The sequence below is a fragment of the Leopardus geoffroyi genome, chromosome D4 (genome assembly GCF_018350155.1).
Source record: "Leopardus geoffroyi isolate Oge1 chromosome D4, O.geoffroyi_Oge1_pat1.0, whole genome shotgun sequence".
NCBI lineage: Eukaryota > Metazoa > Chordata > Mammalia > Carnivora > Felidae > Leopardus > Leopardus geoffroyi.
In genome coordinates, this window is record NC_059342.1 from 70,326,630 (window position 1) to 70,342,962 (window position 16,333).

Below are 16,333 nucleotides of genomic sequence, written 5' to 3' on the forward strand. Positions count from 1 at the left end.
GCACCTGGGCATCGGCTCCTGCAGTGGGTGATCCCAGGCTGCTGAGCCTTCTAAGTTTTATTTTCTCTCAGTTTTTCCACCTTCTTCTTTGTGAGCCATTTCTCTTTGAGACTGTCAGGGCTTCCTCCACTATTCCCATTCCCCCTGGGCTCTGCTAATCAATAATACTGTGTCCAGAATAGGGTAGAAAGGCTCGTGACTCCTCAGGAGGGGACCTATAAATAGCAGTAAGAGCTCCAGGCCACGGGTGTGGCAACATCAAACCCCGCTGTTCTCCTGGATGCTGTCCTGGGCCTCTGCTCTGGGGCCCTGGCATCAGTGCCTAAGAGGCTTGCAGACAAAGCTGCTACTTTACAGCATAAATCTACCACTTTAGGATGAAGTGCCTAAATCGTGGGAAACCAAGAAACAAATCTACTCAGTCATACTGTGATTTCTAACACTAAATACCATCAGTATCTCTGGCTAGAGCACTGGGCCCCCAGGGGAGGGTCCTCACCCAGCCACCCTGCACAGCACCTCCGTTTTGTGTGGGTTAGAATCTCCCCTAGTCCTAGAAGATCCGTCCTTGGTAACTTATAGGCCCACCCTGTCTTTTGTGAAATGAACAGAAAGCCATACTCTTAATTCCAGCGTGGAGCTGGGGCAGTGCCTCTGGCTGGGTTTCCCTCTCCCGCTGATGATACCTGGTCATTTTGGAGGCATTCACAAAAATGGGCTGATGTCTCTCAGGAACATTATAATAAAATAATGATACTAATCCCATCTGATTTCTTTTAATCGCTTACAAAGCACCCGCACACTGTTACATCATTTGTGGTGATTTTTACAACCTTTTTACACATGGGGAGACTGAGACCAGAGAGGTAAAGAAACTTGATAATTTAACAGAAGAGCCAAAATCTGAGTCTGGGTGATACAGTTATACAATCAGTGCCCTTCCCACTTGGCCAAATTGCCACTTCCTTCCTTTCAAGCCATCATATTAAAAAGTCGGTGGGCTACTTCCCCAAGCGCATTAGCTACTGTTTTTCAGAATCCTGCATCCTACATTGCATACCTTTACTAGGCTTTCCCAAAGTTTATTTCGTGCGATGTCAACGGAAAACAGATTAGATAAAGCTCAGCATGCTTCCTTATCACAGGACTTCCCAGAACATCAGTATGCCAGCGTTTACTGTACTCCCCAAAGGGGCATTTCAGGAGGCTGTAGTTCTCAAATTCAGACCAAATAAAAAAATTTTTTTTAAATTTTTATTCATTTAATAAATGTTTATTCATTTATTAAATGAATAAATGGGGGAAGGGCAGAGAGACAGGGAGACACAGCGTCCAAAGCAGGCCCCAGGCTCTGAGCTGTCAGCACAGAGCCTGATGCAGGGGCTCGAACCCATGAAAGGTGAGATAATGATCTGAGTTGAAGTTGGAGACTCAACTGGCTGAGACACCCAGGCACCCCCAGACCAAATAAGATTTAAAAAAAATTCTTTTGGGGGGCGCCTGGGTGGCTCGGTCAGTTAAGCGTCTGACTTCGGCTCAGGTCATGATCTCACGGTCTGTGAGTTTGAGCCCCGCGTCGGGCTCTGTGCTGACAGCTCAGAGCCTGGAGCCTGTTTCAGATTCTGTGTCTCCCTGTCTCTCTGCCCCTCCCCTGTTCATGCTCTGTCTCTCTGTCTCAAAAACAAATAAACGTTAAAAAAAAAAAAATTAAAAAAAAATTTTTTTTAATGTTTATTTATTTTTGAGAGACAGAGACTGGCAGGGGAGGGGCAGGGAGAGAGAGGGAGACACAGAATCCGAAGCAGGCTCCAGGCTCTGAGCTGTCAGCACAGAGCCCGACACAGAGCCTGATGTGGGGCTCAAACTCAGGAGCTGTGAGATCATGATCTGAGCTGAAGTCGGACGCCTAACTGACTGAGCCACCCAGGCACCCCCCCACCCCAAATAAGTTTTTAAAAGAGAACATCCCAGAATTATACACTAAGGAAAATGTTTAGTAAGGCTTGCGTATTTCACAACAACAGTAAACTGTTAATTTTGCACCAAGCAAGCACACAAACATAAACTCTGATTGCAGAATGCCTATATTGGGAAAACGTATGAAGTTGAATTTTTAAGAGAGAGAAAGTGGGTAGTACAAAAAAAAAACGAGCACGTACCAGTTAGGAGTGATAGGAGGGGACCGAGAAGGCAGGCTCTTGGTTTCTAAGTGCTCCACTGATAACGATCTCCGCATGGCTGGGTTCCACACCATCCCTCCAATCACCTTTTTGCAATACTGGTTATTTACAGACCTGAAAAACCAGAAGCAAGGTTCACTTTCCACACAGATGTGTTCAACAAGAAATCATGGCGTAAATGAAGCAAACAGTCTAACCATGCTCCCCCTCCCTGGTGGACGGCTGGTGAGCACCGGGATGACACCAGCCAAGGTTACAAGGGGTCAGAGGTACGCAGGTCAAAAGCGGTTCCATTCTGTCCTGGCTCTTCCTGGCTATCTCTTCTCTTCTGGTGAAACTATTTTCTTGAGCCTTACTACTGCAAGCAACAAAGCTGGTCCCAAAATATAACCAAACCATGCCACTATGGAACTATCAGGATAACACAGAAATGCAGTTCAAGTTAAAGGAAATCTCACTTTATTCACAATGGCATGAATACAAACATCAACCATCCTTCCAGGAAGGTTTCTTCGTCATGCAAGCTGGCAGAAGCCATTAGCTGTAAATCACAGATAACTCTTTGAGAGAAGGCCTGAGAAAATGCTTTCACAGCGGCAGGTTCTAAGAACATGCCATGCTATGTTCTAAGAAAGGGCCTCCCCGAAGCTAACTTTTGTGTTTACTTATACCTAGAGAATTTAAGTCTTAGCTACCTACACCCCTCAGAGAATGAATTATTTGAAAGGATGGGGTTTGAAGTCAGCTAGGAAACTCAGTTCTGCTATTCCTAAATTTTCAGTGGTGTTTTAATGCCTTATTAAAACATTCCAGGGGCACCTGCGTGGCTCAGTTGGTTAAGCATCCAACTCTTGATTCTGGCTCAGGTCATGAACTCATGGTCACGGGATCTCATGGATCTCATGGGATCAAGCCCTGTGTCAAGCTCTGTGTTGGGTGTAGAGCCTGCTTAAGATTCTTTCCCCCCACCCCTCCCTCCACCCCCCCTCTGCCCCTCTCCCACTCATGTTCTTTTTCTCAAAAAAAAAAAAAAAAAACCACCAAAAAAAAAAAAAATTGCACACATTTCCTTGCAGCCTAAAACTCACAAGCCAAACAAACAAACAATAATAACAAAAAACAGGCAGGACAAAAAACCCAAAAGAACACGAAACATGCCCTAGAATGCCAATGTACTAATTTACAGTAAGAAATACTGCTGTTACCCCAATCAAAACACTCACAGCAACATCACTGGGAGAATCTATATCAGAGAGCAAATTAGCACGGATTGAGAATGCTGCCTCAGAACAAGAGGACAAGCTAGAAGATTCAAAGGTTTGATGTTGTAGTTCCCCAAAGTATGTGTCACAGGTTATTAATAGATAGCCTTTGGGGAAAAACAATGTTCCATTGTCCCTTAAGCTTGCAAAATACTCAACAAGTTTCTTCTATGTGGAACTTCTATCAGGGAGCCCAACACGCAAGTATGTAGATGTATCCCTAGGGATGGGCAAATCATGTAACCTTATGCCTCAGTTTCCTCATTTATAAAATGGAGATGGTGAGGGCTGAAATCTGCAGTGCACTGAAGCTGGTCTTAGCAGCAATGAACTGATGACCTGTGCCATGAACCACCAATATCCCAAATGACCCCCAGTGGCAGATTAAAAATGGCTACAGCTCTTCTTTGACTCGTCTCTTGAATATGGGCTGGCCTGTGACTGCTTTGACCAAGAGTAGCTGTGCAGTTCTGGACCTGGCCTTTAAGATGGCTGGCTGCTTCTGCCTTAGGTGGTCGGAGCCCTGAACTTCTGCATGAGACATCTACTACCCTGCTGGAGAGCACACATGACGAGGCCCAGAGGACACAGAACGAAGTGAAGGGTCCAGCTGAGTCCAGCCTTCCCATCATGCCATTAAGCATGGGAGCAAAATCATCCTGGATCCATAGCCCAGCCCAGCCACCAGTTGCCTGTCACTGAGAAATCCCAGTCTACCACATGGTCTTTCCTAAATTCTTTATCCACAAAATCTTGACAGATGACAGAAAGATTGTGGTTTTCTGTTTGTTTTGTTTGTGTTGTTCTGTTTGTTTGTTTTGTTTGTTTTGTTTTGTTTTTAAGTCAAGAGTTGGACACTGGACTGAGCCATCCAAGCGCCCCAAGCTTGTTTCAAGGGACCAAAATAGGGGTAGGTTATTCTGCCACAATGGGTAACCAGAACCTGCCCCACCTCACCCCCAACTCCATGTTGGCTACATTTTACAGAAACAAAGACATCTGAATTGAAGTGACAGTGGTAGAATTTGAACTCAGTTTTCTTAGCAACGGTCCATGCTTTCAACTGCTCACTATCTAATCCTATCAGCTGGCTCAAAGGATTAGGTTCAACTCATGTAAAAACTATATTCCAGTAAGTTATGTCTGTGACGTCTTCAGTAATAGCTACTGAATGTATAAAATACTAGAAACAATATTACAGGAGCTGCAAACTTTGAAAATATATTTGCTCTGGGTTTATCAGAAGCTGAGAGAGAGCACTTAGCATCACAGATACTACCACTGCTACTAACATTAATTCGCTACTTAATTGAATCTATAAAAAGCTACCTAATGATTATCAACATAATAGGAAAGTCACTGGAATTGTGTGATACAGTCCCACATACCAGATAATGGCTCAGACAGGAGCATTATTTCATTAGTAATAGCCACTTCAACAACAATGCAAAATTATGAGAGCACTTTTTCAAACCAATAGTTTACAATAACTTGATAAATGATTTCTGCTGTATCTGGTCCTGAGAAGGCAGTCTTAGAATACATAAAAAATATAAACTGCATGATTAGTTTAGGGAATACATTGTAATCTAAAGTTACAATTTTATAAGAGTAATTTCTTCCACTGTACTACTCATTAAACATTTTTAATATGATTTTTTAATATGATTCCTGTAGATACTAATTATACTTAAATATAATTAAGTATGCGCATGGTACCAAGTAAACACTCAACTGGCAGTTCTCATTATTACTGTTATTTTGTGGTTGTTACTAGGTAGCATATCCCAAAGTCACTTGACTCTGGGAAGCTTTCTTTTTAAAAAAATTTTTTTTTAATGTTTATTTATTTTTGAGAGAGACAGAGCGTGAGCGGGGGAGGGGAAGAGAGAGATGGAGACAGAATCGGAAGCAGGCTCTAGGCTCCGAGCTGTCAGCACAGAGCCAGACGTGGGCCTGAACTCACGGACCATGAGATCACGACTTGAGCCGAAGTCAGATGCTTAACCAACTGAGCCACCCAGGCACGCCCCTGGGAAGCATTATTTCTGTTCACTCGTTATTAGGGATGTCCGCATCAGCGGTCATCAGGGAAGATGTAACAGATGGTGGGAGGGGTTGTCTTGGTACCATGACGACCCTCAGAGTCATTGCCACCCGCTTCTCTTAGTATGACACGGTACAGGAGCAGCTGCATTTCTGGCTGCTTGGGTGTTCCAGGGGCAGCAAAGTTGAGGAGACAGAAAGGAAGCAGAGGAATAGAAGTATCTGAGTTTGCATGGAAAGAGACACTGCTGCCCCTGGGGAGACTCTGAACTGTGCAGCTCCAGCTCTGCGCCTGGGGTCCCTGGATGATGGCGTCCCTTCCCCCGAGGATGTCCTCTACCCAGCAGTGGCCAGGACACATTCACATCTCACTCTAGTGTGGATACCGTCCCTCAAGAATACTCACTTTTTGGGGTTCCTAGAGCCCATAGTCCAGTACTGAGACAGAACATTCTTTTCCTGAGGTAGTAGCTTCTTAGCCTGAAAGAATGTATGGTGTTCCACACAGGATTTCCACAAGTTTTTGCAAGATCGGTAATTTAACATGTTGAAGGCCACAATATGTTCCCTGGATTCAGTCTGGGAGGAAAAAGCACAGTAGAGATTTCATCCACACAGATGAAAGGGCAAAGGTGCATAGATGTTCTATGTCCGCATCAGTGGTCATCAGGGAAGATGTAACAGAATGTGGAAAACCAGCTTCAAAATGCCTTAGGTCAGACACCAGTGTCATAGGACTATTCAGGAGCAGGATCAGTTAAGCATCTTATTCCTGTGGAAAAGATGACCTGGCTCTCCCCTTTATCATCACTTGTGATTCTCCATGAACACTCTGATTTGGAATGTGCTTACATTCCTAGGTTGGATATATTTGGACCAACCAGATAAAGGCTGTGTGATACATTTCCTTTAAAACTTCTTCCACTTACCTGAAACTTGAGATTTTATAAGCCTTTGGATTTCTTTATTTGCTTTCCCCTGAGCACGGAGTTAATTTAATCATTTCCTTGACCCTGATCCTACCCCAGTTTAAGTTTTCTGTTTTCATGTTATATTACCATGTTGTGCATTTTGGGGCCACCTTCGATCTTGCAATGGGGGGGGGGGGTCAGGAGACCCAGATTCTAGTCCTAGTTTGCTCTGAGCTCTGGTGTCCTCATTTCCAAGTGATCACTGCTATGTGGAGCCATTTTAAGTACATATTATCTTTGAAACCCTGGGAAATGAACATAGTGACAATAAGTGAAAAATACATGGGGCACCTGGGTGGTTCACTCAAATTTGAGTATCCAACTTCGGCTCAGGTCATGATCTCACAGTCTATGAGTTCGAGCCCCGCATCAGGCTCTGTGCTGACAGCTCAGAGCCTGGAGCCTGCTTCAGATTCTGTGTCTCCCTCTCTCTTCCTGCCCCTCCCCTGCTTGTACTCTGTCTGTCTGTCTGTCTGTCTCTCTCTCTTAAAAATAAACATTAAAAAAATAAAAAAAATACAGGACATAACAGGATAGAGCATGGTATCTCTGATTCAAATTCCAGCACCTCCACTTGGTAGCACTTTCGAGCCCTCTTCTCCATACTGATAACGAGAGTCATCTGGAGAGTGGTGGTCCCTCTTAGGAGACACACGCAAAGGTTACTGTGCATGTTTAAACACATCAAGGGGAGGAACTGATCTCGCTGATATGTATTGCTACGCTGCATGGGCTCATGCCAGGTGCTCTGACCAATGCTTTTATTTAATCTTCTCGATTCCCGGAGAGGTGGGTACTACTACATTTCTGGAAACAAGCTAACTTGGGCTAGGGGAGGTTATGTAACCAGCCCAGCTGGTAAGTAGAAGAGTGAGGATCCAAACTCATCGTTACTAACTCCAAAGCAAGTTACGTCTGCTACCAGATAAACACAGTGAATTCTACAGGCAACTCTGGACTCTAACTTCCATTTTCTCCCCCCCGCATGCCATGCTCTTTCTCCCCCCAGTCACACAGACGGCCAGCTGCCTTCACCTGCTGAAGAACTAAGAGCTGAAGTGGCTAAAAACACAAGAAACAAAGCAAGCGTAGACATAACTCACCTGTTTTTGTCGTTGATGTATGAAGAACTTTTTCCTTTTGAAAGAAATCTTTAGAATGTTCACCCTGCAAAAAAATGAAACATATAAAATGCACATAGGGATCAGCTGGCTGGCAGCTGATGCCTCACAACATGTATCCTCTACTCCATGACCATGAGGAGCACAGGCTCTCCGCTTCCTAGAGTTTACCCTGCGGTAGGAATAACAACAGGCCTGTAGCCTCAGCTGCATACCAAGGAGCTCACTGAAGCTGAGTATCACGTAAGGACTACTGAATCACGATGTAGCTTTTAAATAATGAGAACCATGGGCAATGTGCTCTGTTTGTGGTCATTTGCTTTTGTGACAGTGTAGCTCTGCTTGAGCTGGTGTGTGCCTGGGGAGACCAGCTGAGGGCAGTGTGGAGCAGCAGAGGGAGGACAGACAGCAACCAGACAGACTTGGGTCCACATCTCCACTCTGGTACTTAATGGCCATATGTCAAGTTTGCATAAGAACACGATTATAGCCCCCATGTGCAGCATTTTTATATACTGGTTCCCTACTAAAAGCTTTACATTAGTCCCTCAACTAAGCCTTGCAATAGTCCTGCAACATATTATTATTCCCAGTTCTCAGATGATGAAACTGAGGCTCAGACACCTCCCCTAAGTGCTCAAGATCATTCAATAAGGGACGCACAGATCTGAGCCTCTGCTAACAAGTCCTGTATGATGTTGTTGGAAGGCACTGCCTTTTTCAGAGTGGTCTTGTGAGGATTAAGTCTGTTTGGTCCCCTGAGTTTGTAGACCAGAACAGAATACTTAGTAAAAGTCCAACTTAGTAAAGTCCAACTAATAACTAAGGAACCACAGTGACAATACAGTTCTTGCCCAAAGGAAGTTCTCTGAGTTCTGGCCAATGTACCGTCCAGGACTCTGTAACTCCAAAACCTGCCTTGAGCCACTTCATCCCTGTTTCCACAGAGTATCCCAAAACACAGGGTGACCGGAGGAAGGGGCTGCCAGTGGAAACCAAACTCCTTTTCCCAAGTACCGAATCTGGATGAACCTCAGAGGTCAGAGGTAAAAACCTGGTCTCCACCCCTCCTTTAGAAATACCAGTTTAAAATTAAAGATAACATTTCTTTTGTTCAGCATATTTTTAAAGCATGATTCAGAAAATAATTAGAAGTGGTTTGCACTTACCAAGGATAGAAACTTGTGCAAATGTATTTTCGGTACACAGCGATGCCCGCAGAAGCAATCCCAATCATTAGATCTAAATTGTGCAGATCCTGTAAAAAGGAAGAACCGAGATTCACAGTGTGTTACAGTCATGCTTATGCCCTCTGGTAACTCAAGCACCCACGCTGTTATAAATAGCAGTATGTATAAGCTGCAAAGGAAGAACGTTATGGAAAACAGGCAACCGATACTTAAGATCCAAATGCTTAGCACCAGACTCTTCTAAAATGCACACGCGCTGCCTGAGAGCAACATCTGGGTCCCACTGGGTTAGAGAGTTACCAGCAAGGCCTACTCATCATTCCACGGAATCTTGAAATGAATATCCGATTGTACATTTCCTACAATTAGTATTAGAAATCATGTGAGCATCAGAAAGACCTCACCCTCTGCACAGCTTTACACCAATCTCAACTTCCATCACTGAAAAGGCTTTAGCTACTGTCGTGAAGTGTAGAACTGCTGACTTTAAATCCAATTGAGAAATAAATACAGCCTATAAATCCAATACACTCAACATTTATTAAGAGCCTGTGCGCTAGGCATTGCCGTAGACAATGAAAACACGGGGAGGGGCAGAGACAGGGAGACAGAGGATCCAAAGGGGGCTCTGTGCTGAGAGCAACAAGCCCGACGTGGGGCTCGAACTCACAAACTGTGAGATCATGATCTGAGCCAATGTCGGATGTTCAACTGATTGAGCCACCCAGGTTCCCTGAGTAAAATAAAATTTTAAAATAAAACACTTCCTTCCCTTGAGTCACCTATGCCCCAATTTACCCTATCATATACTCCAAATTATATTCAATAGGAGCGGGGGCAGAGTCTGACTTAGTTACGACTGAGTGTGAAGTTTAGGTTTGTCACCTATTAGCTGTGTTATTTTGGGCTACTGAGCCTTAATTTTTCCTTTTGTATAATAAGGATTATCAAACCCACCTCTCCAAAGGCTAAAATTAGAGAACATGTGGCAGGTATAATTATATTTTCATTTCCTTTTGCCTTTCAAGATGTGGTGGAACAAATCATTTGTGGACAGTGATATGAACAAGGGGAATTAGAGAAATCGGCCAAACAAAACACTGCTGACTGATACAGTCGAAAGTCCAGAGTATTCACTCCTGGGTACCCAGCTGGGATCACATGCAACTCAACCCAGGATAGTAACTATCCACTAAATTCCCACGCCTGTCCCCACACTTCCCAGCTACACTTGTACTGGAGAAGGCAGGGTCACGTGACTAGTCATGGTCAATGTTCTAGGAGCAGTGATGGATCTCTTCTGGGCTGAATCATTTCAGAGCTGCTGTGAAGCCAACCCTCCAACTTCCTCTTCCCTTGCCACACACACGAGGCCATGTTAGGTGAAGCCTCAAGATGGAGGCAGCCTGGCTGCCGAGTCACTGCACCTGGAGGGTTGCTGGGACCCATCGGAGCCTTTGAACTACTGGGAAGTGAGCTCTGCGGCGTCAGGTCGTTGGTGTGTAGGGGGTTCTGCCTGACACAACACAGTCAAAGGTAACCCAGCTCCCTCTGATACCCTGGGAGGTGTGAGCCAGGCAGGTAATCATCTGGCTCGAGGTCACTCATGGGACACAGGGGGTAGGGAGAGTGCAGGTCAACTCAGATACAGATAAAGTCCACTTCACTGCTGAAGAAAGTTCTCCACAACATTCCACGGCAAGTGATTATTTGCAACGGAATAAAAATTAACCATCAAGTCCCAAAGTTGATATTTTATAAGACCCCATATCTTCTCCCTCCTTTATTACTGAGGCTGTAACTTGCCTATCACACGGTTATGGGATTGGAATGGCACAAAAGAAATGAAAGTGTTTCTATGAATCGCAAAACTCTCAGATGTAGAGTCTGATTATTTACTCAACTTCCCTGAGCCTACATTTTCTCACTGTAAAATGGGATGATTCGAATACTGATTTCTCAAGGTTGCTATAATCTTTAAACGAGACATTGTGGTCTCATGAAAGCATCTGGAACAATGCCTAGTACCTACTAGGTATTCAATATTTGCTTCCTTTTGTATATGATGTGGACCAATTACTGGCAGAAAATAGAAAGGTCAGAGGCCAACTAGACAGTGCTGGGGTCATGTACTAAAGCTGCTACTTCTGTGCTGTGTGACCTTCCAAAAGTCCCTGAGTGTCAGTTTCTCCATCTGTAAAATGGGGGTAATGATAATACCTCACAGCATTACTGGGGGAAATAAGCAAGCCACTGTATCCGGCAGATAGAAATTACTCAGTAGATGATGGATATTAGTCAATTTTATTTAAAACTTTTTTTTTTAACATTTATTTATTTTTTTGAGACAGACAGAGACAGAGCACGAATGGGGGAGGGTCAGAGAGGGAGGGAGACACAGAATCCGAAACAGGCTCCGAGCTGTCGGCACAGAGCCTGACGCGGGGCTCGAACTCGCAGACCATGAGATCGTGACCTGAGCCGAAGTCGATGCTTAACTGACTAAGCCACCCAGGCGCCCCTAGTCAATTTTATTTAAAAAGTCACAACAAGAGGCTCCTGGGTTGCTCAGTCAGTTAAGCATCTGACTCTTGATTTTGGCTCAGGTCATGATCTCATGGTTTATGAGTTAGAGCCCCAAACTGGCCTCTGTGCTGACACTGAGGGCCCTGCTTGGGATTCTCTGTCTCCCTCTCTCTCTGCTCCTCTCCCACTCTCTCTCTCAAAAATAAACATTAAAAAAAATTAAAAGTCACAATCAATTAAAATATTTATTGGTTTTCATGATTGTACCATTATAATTAAAAAAAATTTTTTTAATGTTTATTTTTGAGAGAGAGACAGAGCATGAGCAGGGAAGGGGCAGAAAGACGAGGGGACAGAGGATCGAAAGTAGATTCTGCACCGACACCAGTGAGCCTGATGTGGGGCTCGAACTCACGAACTGTGAGATCATGACCTGAGCCAAAGTCGAACGATAACCGACTGAGCCACCCAATATTGGTGCCCCAATAACATTATAATTTTTAAAAGCATCCAACTGTTAATATTGGCTCAGGTTACAATTTCAGTCATGGCATTGAGCCCCATGTAGGGCTCTGTGCTGAGGGTGGAGCCTGCTTGGAATTCTCTCTCTCTACCCACCTCCCCCCCCCCCCCCCAACGTGTGCACACGTGCCCTCTCTCTCTCAAAATAAATAAATAAACTTTAAAAGAAAAAGCTGTCATATTTGGGTAATTTGAACAGCAATGAGATGAAATAGTAAACACCTTGGCTCATTAAAGTATCACTTGGAAAATGGGCAGACCCATTTTTTGCTTCTTTTATCATCATATGAAATCATCTTTACCAACTACTTGTTTCTGGGGCACCTGGGTGGCTCGGTCATTTAAGTGTCCGACTTTGGCTCAGGTCATGATCTCACAGTTCGTGGCATCGAGCCCTGCGTCAGGCTCTGTGCTGACAGCTCAGAGCCTCGAGCCTACTTTGATTCCGAGTCTCCCTCTCTTTGACCCTCCCCCTCTCATGCTCTGTCTCTCTCTCTCTCTCTCCCTCTCTCTCAAAAATAAACATTAAAAATTTTTAAAAACTACTTGTTTCTGGGGTGCCTGGGTGGCTCTGTCAGTTAAGCATCCGACTTCAGCTCAGGTCATATTCTCACAGCTTGTGAGTTTGAGCCCTGCGTCAGGCTCTGTGCTAACCACTCTGAGCCTGGAGCCTGCTTCAGGGTCTGTCTGTCTCTCTCTGCCCCTCCCCCATTCGTGCTCCCTCTTTCAAAAAGTGAATAAACAGGGGCGCCTGGGTGGCGCAGTTGGTTAAGCGTCCAACTTCAGCCAGGTCACGATCTCGCGGTCCGTGAGTTCGAGCCCCGTGTCGGGCTCTGGGCTGATGGCTCAGAGCCTGGAGCCTGTTTCCGATTCTGTGTCTCCCTCTCTCTCTGACCCTCCCCCGTTCATGCTCTGTCTCTCTCTGTCTCAAAAAAAAAACAAAAAAAACAAAAAAAAACAAAACATTAAAAAAAAAAAAGTGAATAAACATTTTTTAAAAAATAAAAATAAAATAAAAATAAAAACTACTTGTTTCTAATCCCTATGACCAACCCCCCCCCCCAATCCCACCCCATGGAAGCATGAAACATGAAAAAAACAACTGGATAACCAACTTTATAAACTTTCTGAATATTGTTATACAAAGCTCTTTTTTCATTATACTGGAAAAGACATAGTCTCAAAGAAGTTTTCAAACCTCGGAAATTAATTTCTGAACCCGGAAATGCCGAGGGTACCTACCCTACCGCTGTGTAGCTCCACTCCATAGAAGTCGAGGGTCCGTGCTATGTTGATAAAGCAAGATTCAGCTTCTGACTGCTTTAGTCCACTACAGAAGACAAGAGACAACGCAGAGCTCTCGAATCAACAGAGTACACAACTCCAATTTTTAACATAAAAATCCCCTCCAAATTGGTAACATTTCTGTAAGGTTATTAAATGCCTTATGTTATTAATCTTCAACAATCTCACCCTAAATTCTACTAAGCCAGGTCTTTTCTCTTGCCCACCGAATAGGACTTCATTGCCTGCTCAAGTCCTTTACTGAATAATACTTCCCATTATTAGGCTCTCAATACTCAGGTACGGAAGGAAGTCACCTTTTGGAATTCCCACCCTCCTTGTTCCAAGTTGCTTACTTGATAGGTGCTCTTCAGGTCTTTCCACCTTTATCTATTCTTCTGGCAGCCTCAAACTCCCAAACGTCACTGTGCTATTTTAGGACGCTGGCTTCTGCCTGGGAAACAATTCTGGGAGGGAGGATTGGCCGTGCCTTTTAGAAGGGACACCGATTGCTTGGCCTTTGTTTTTGCAGCCTTCCCAACAATGTCAGGTCCCTTGAGACCTGGCCTTCCTGGTCAGGATGGCCCTGATCTGACCTGGACTATAGAGATGCCTCTCTGTAGCTTTGAATAAAATGAGGCAAAGGACAAGGAGCCCAGAATCAGGCATATCTGCTGGAATGGAAGCTGGGCCTGCGGCAGCTACGGAAGACTGGGCCTCCCTTCTGGAATGAAGGCGGTTTCACGACCTGAAGCCAGGGAGGATGTGGGATTCACAGGGCCTCCTGGCATTCGTCCACCTGCCTGTCTATTCAATGATGCTTGATGGAGCCACCCATTTTATCAAATGTGGTCAACTGTTAAAAGTTGCCTGGTAGGTCAATTTGTGGGGCATATTTAAAAAGGGCATTTCCGCTAGGAATTAACAGATTTCAATGATACCCTAAAAAAGAATGCTGTAAATCCCCTTAAACTCTTACCAGATTTTGCACTTTACAGAAATGCTAGTTATGCCAAATATATCTGCCATCGTAACATCTCAAAGGTTCACAAACCTCCGACAGCTTAAAAGAGGATTCATGAACAAAAGGAAGAGAACACATCAGACACAAGGGAACATAAGGTCTGAAATGTGCGACCTGGGTTCTCAAAGTAGGTCACCCCACCCCTCTTCTCACCTGTGCTGTTCGTGGAGCGATTCCACCTTCGTTAAAAAGTCATCGTTCTGATCTGGTATAAACTGACTATCAGAAAGATAGCCTGGATGATGAATGGAAGAATCATAGTCTCCAAAATGCGCTATTGAGACAGAATGAGGAGGAAATTGCCTTTTCAATATGGTCTGCATTCACAAGCATCTACAGCATCACAAGAAAAGCATTGGAAGTATTCTTCCAAGAGGTTCTACCACTGCATGAACTTGAGCTTCTCCTTAGCTCCAGATTCTACATTTCTATCTGAACCCTATGTGGTACCACCACACATGCTTCAGCTGAATGTTCTCTCCCCGTGGCCAGACATTTGGACAGTCTAACCTAGGCCCTATTCTAAACCCATGCTCTGTGGTGAGCCCTGCAGCTTGCACTGTACCCCTGGATAAAGAGAAGTAAGAGAAGCCACTCAAAAATGCCATGCCCTGTATGCCACGTCCTGTGCAGAAGACGGACTCTCTAGTAGCCCAAGGTGATCACAACACTGGACCAGCCTGCTCTAAAAAATGCGTGTGGGCAGAAGGCAGGTTATGCTGACTTGACCACGGTCTGCACCTTGACCAGGTCCCCGGAATTTGGAAAAGCGGTGGAAGAAATGGAACCAGGATGTGTTCGGTGGCACAGTGGGGGGTGGCATGAGGGCTGGGAGTGGGTGGGGCTGACGGGCCCTGGCAAGGTGAGGGCAGAATTCTGGGGCAGAAGGAACATTCTTGGGGGAGTCAGGGAAACACTGGAGACCTGCAATTGCAGAGGGTGTAGGAAGAGGGCCTTACAGAGGGGTTCCCAGATCCATCCCTAGTCTAAGCGGCGCCTTTCCCTCAAGATCCTTGACTGCCATTCTACAAACGTGACTCACTGACATCTACTGTGTAATAGATATTCCTGAGAGTTGTACATGGCTGCCCTGGGGATTCAAACCATTTGGGTGTCTGGACTGTTGAGGAGACTGGGAAAAAGACCCTGGGTGGGGCACCTAAGGATCTTGCCTGTGGGACACAGGGACACCTGCCTCCCTTCACGAAGATTCAGTTTTTCCATCTTTATAAAAACAGGAGAAAAACAAGTTCTAGTTCTGATGGGCAATTACTCTAGTATTTCATTTTCTCTTTTTTTTTATTGAAAAAAATTTTGTGTTTATTTATTTTTGAAACAGAGACAGAGTGTGAGCAGGGGAGGGGTAGAGAGAAAGAGGGAAACCCAGAATCTGAAGCAGGCTCCAGGCTCTGAGCGTTAGCACAGCACCCGACGCGGGGCCCAAACCCACAAACTGCGAGATCATGACCTGAGCCGAAGTCCAGCGCTGAACACCTTAACCGACTGAGCCACCCAGGCGTTCCAGTAGTATTTCGTTTTGTTAATGGGACACTTTCATCATTTTCTTAAAAATATTAACCTTGATCTTTCCAAAGGTTTCAATGAATTCTTCCCACAGTTGGCTTCAACGCTAGGCGGCTTCTGAGGGCTAGCGTTGCACAGCACCCACTCAACACAGAGTTCTAAATCAAACAGCTCCTTCTTGTGACACGAGGATGGGGACCGGGAGAAGCTGCTGTGATGCTTCATGGCCAATCTCAGGAGGGAAGGAGATGAGCTGGGGAGCTGCTTAGGGGAATTCATCACAAAGAGGAGAGGCTAGATGCAAGCACATATTTCTTTAAGTCCGTTTGGCCCTGCTCACCCTCAACTGCCACCACACCCAAGGACTGCTCTTTGAGATCCACACCATAATGAAGGGGATCTGTTTCCTCCTTACACTCTTCCCTGAGGGCTGGGAGTGAGGCAGACTCATCCCTGGGGCCTAGCACCTATGCATGGCACCCAGTAGGTGCTCAGGGATGCAGTGCTCAGAACTAACTGAAACAAAGGCTACTACAAAGTTCAGTTTTGGAAGGGGAAGAGGGCCTAAAAAGCCAAGTGATCTATGCACGCAGACTTGGTCAAGGGTAGACCATAGGCTGTTAAGGCCAGCCAAATGCAGCTAAGCTATGGACAGCAACGTCAAGGCTGGATTATGTAAGCAC

The 16,333-nt window shown here is 45.0% G+C and overlaps 1 protein-coding gene across 7 annotated transcripts in view; it reads right to left on the minus strand.

The window, feature by feature from the left end:
- Positions 1–16,333, minus strand: part of PTPN3 (protein tyrosine phosphatase non-receptor type 3) — a 149,863-nt gene that overhangs the window by 43,369 nt on the left and 90,161 nt on the right. For 5 of the 7 annotated variants that reach the window (XM_045469848.1, XM_045469847.1, XM_045469849.1 and 2 more), the window contains 6 exons: positions 14,280–14,400; positions 13,061–13,148; positions 8,750–8,838; positions 7,563–7,626; positions 5,895–6,067; positions 2,160–2,294 (listed from right to left, as the gene is read on the minus strand). In XM_045469848.1, coding sequence (XP_045325804.1) covers positions 2,160–2,294; positions 5,895–6,067; positions 7,563–7,626; positions 8,750–8,838; positions 13,061–13,148; positions 14,280–14,400 — 670 coding nt within the window. Of the gene's footprint in view, positions 1–2,159; positions 2,295–5,894; positions 6,068–7,562; positions 7,627–8,749; positions 8,839–13,060; positions 13,149–13,291; positions 13,411–13,458; positions 13,649–14,279; positions 14,401–16,333 lie in introns of those variants that run through there. The other 2 variants (XM_045469853.1, XM_045469852.1) reach the window with 2 other exon arrangements.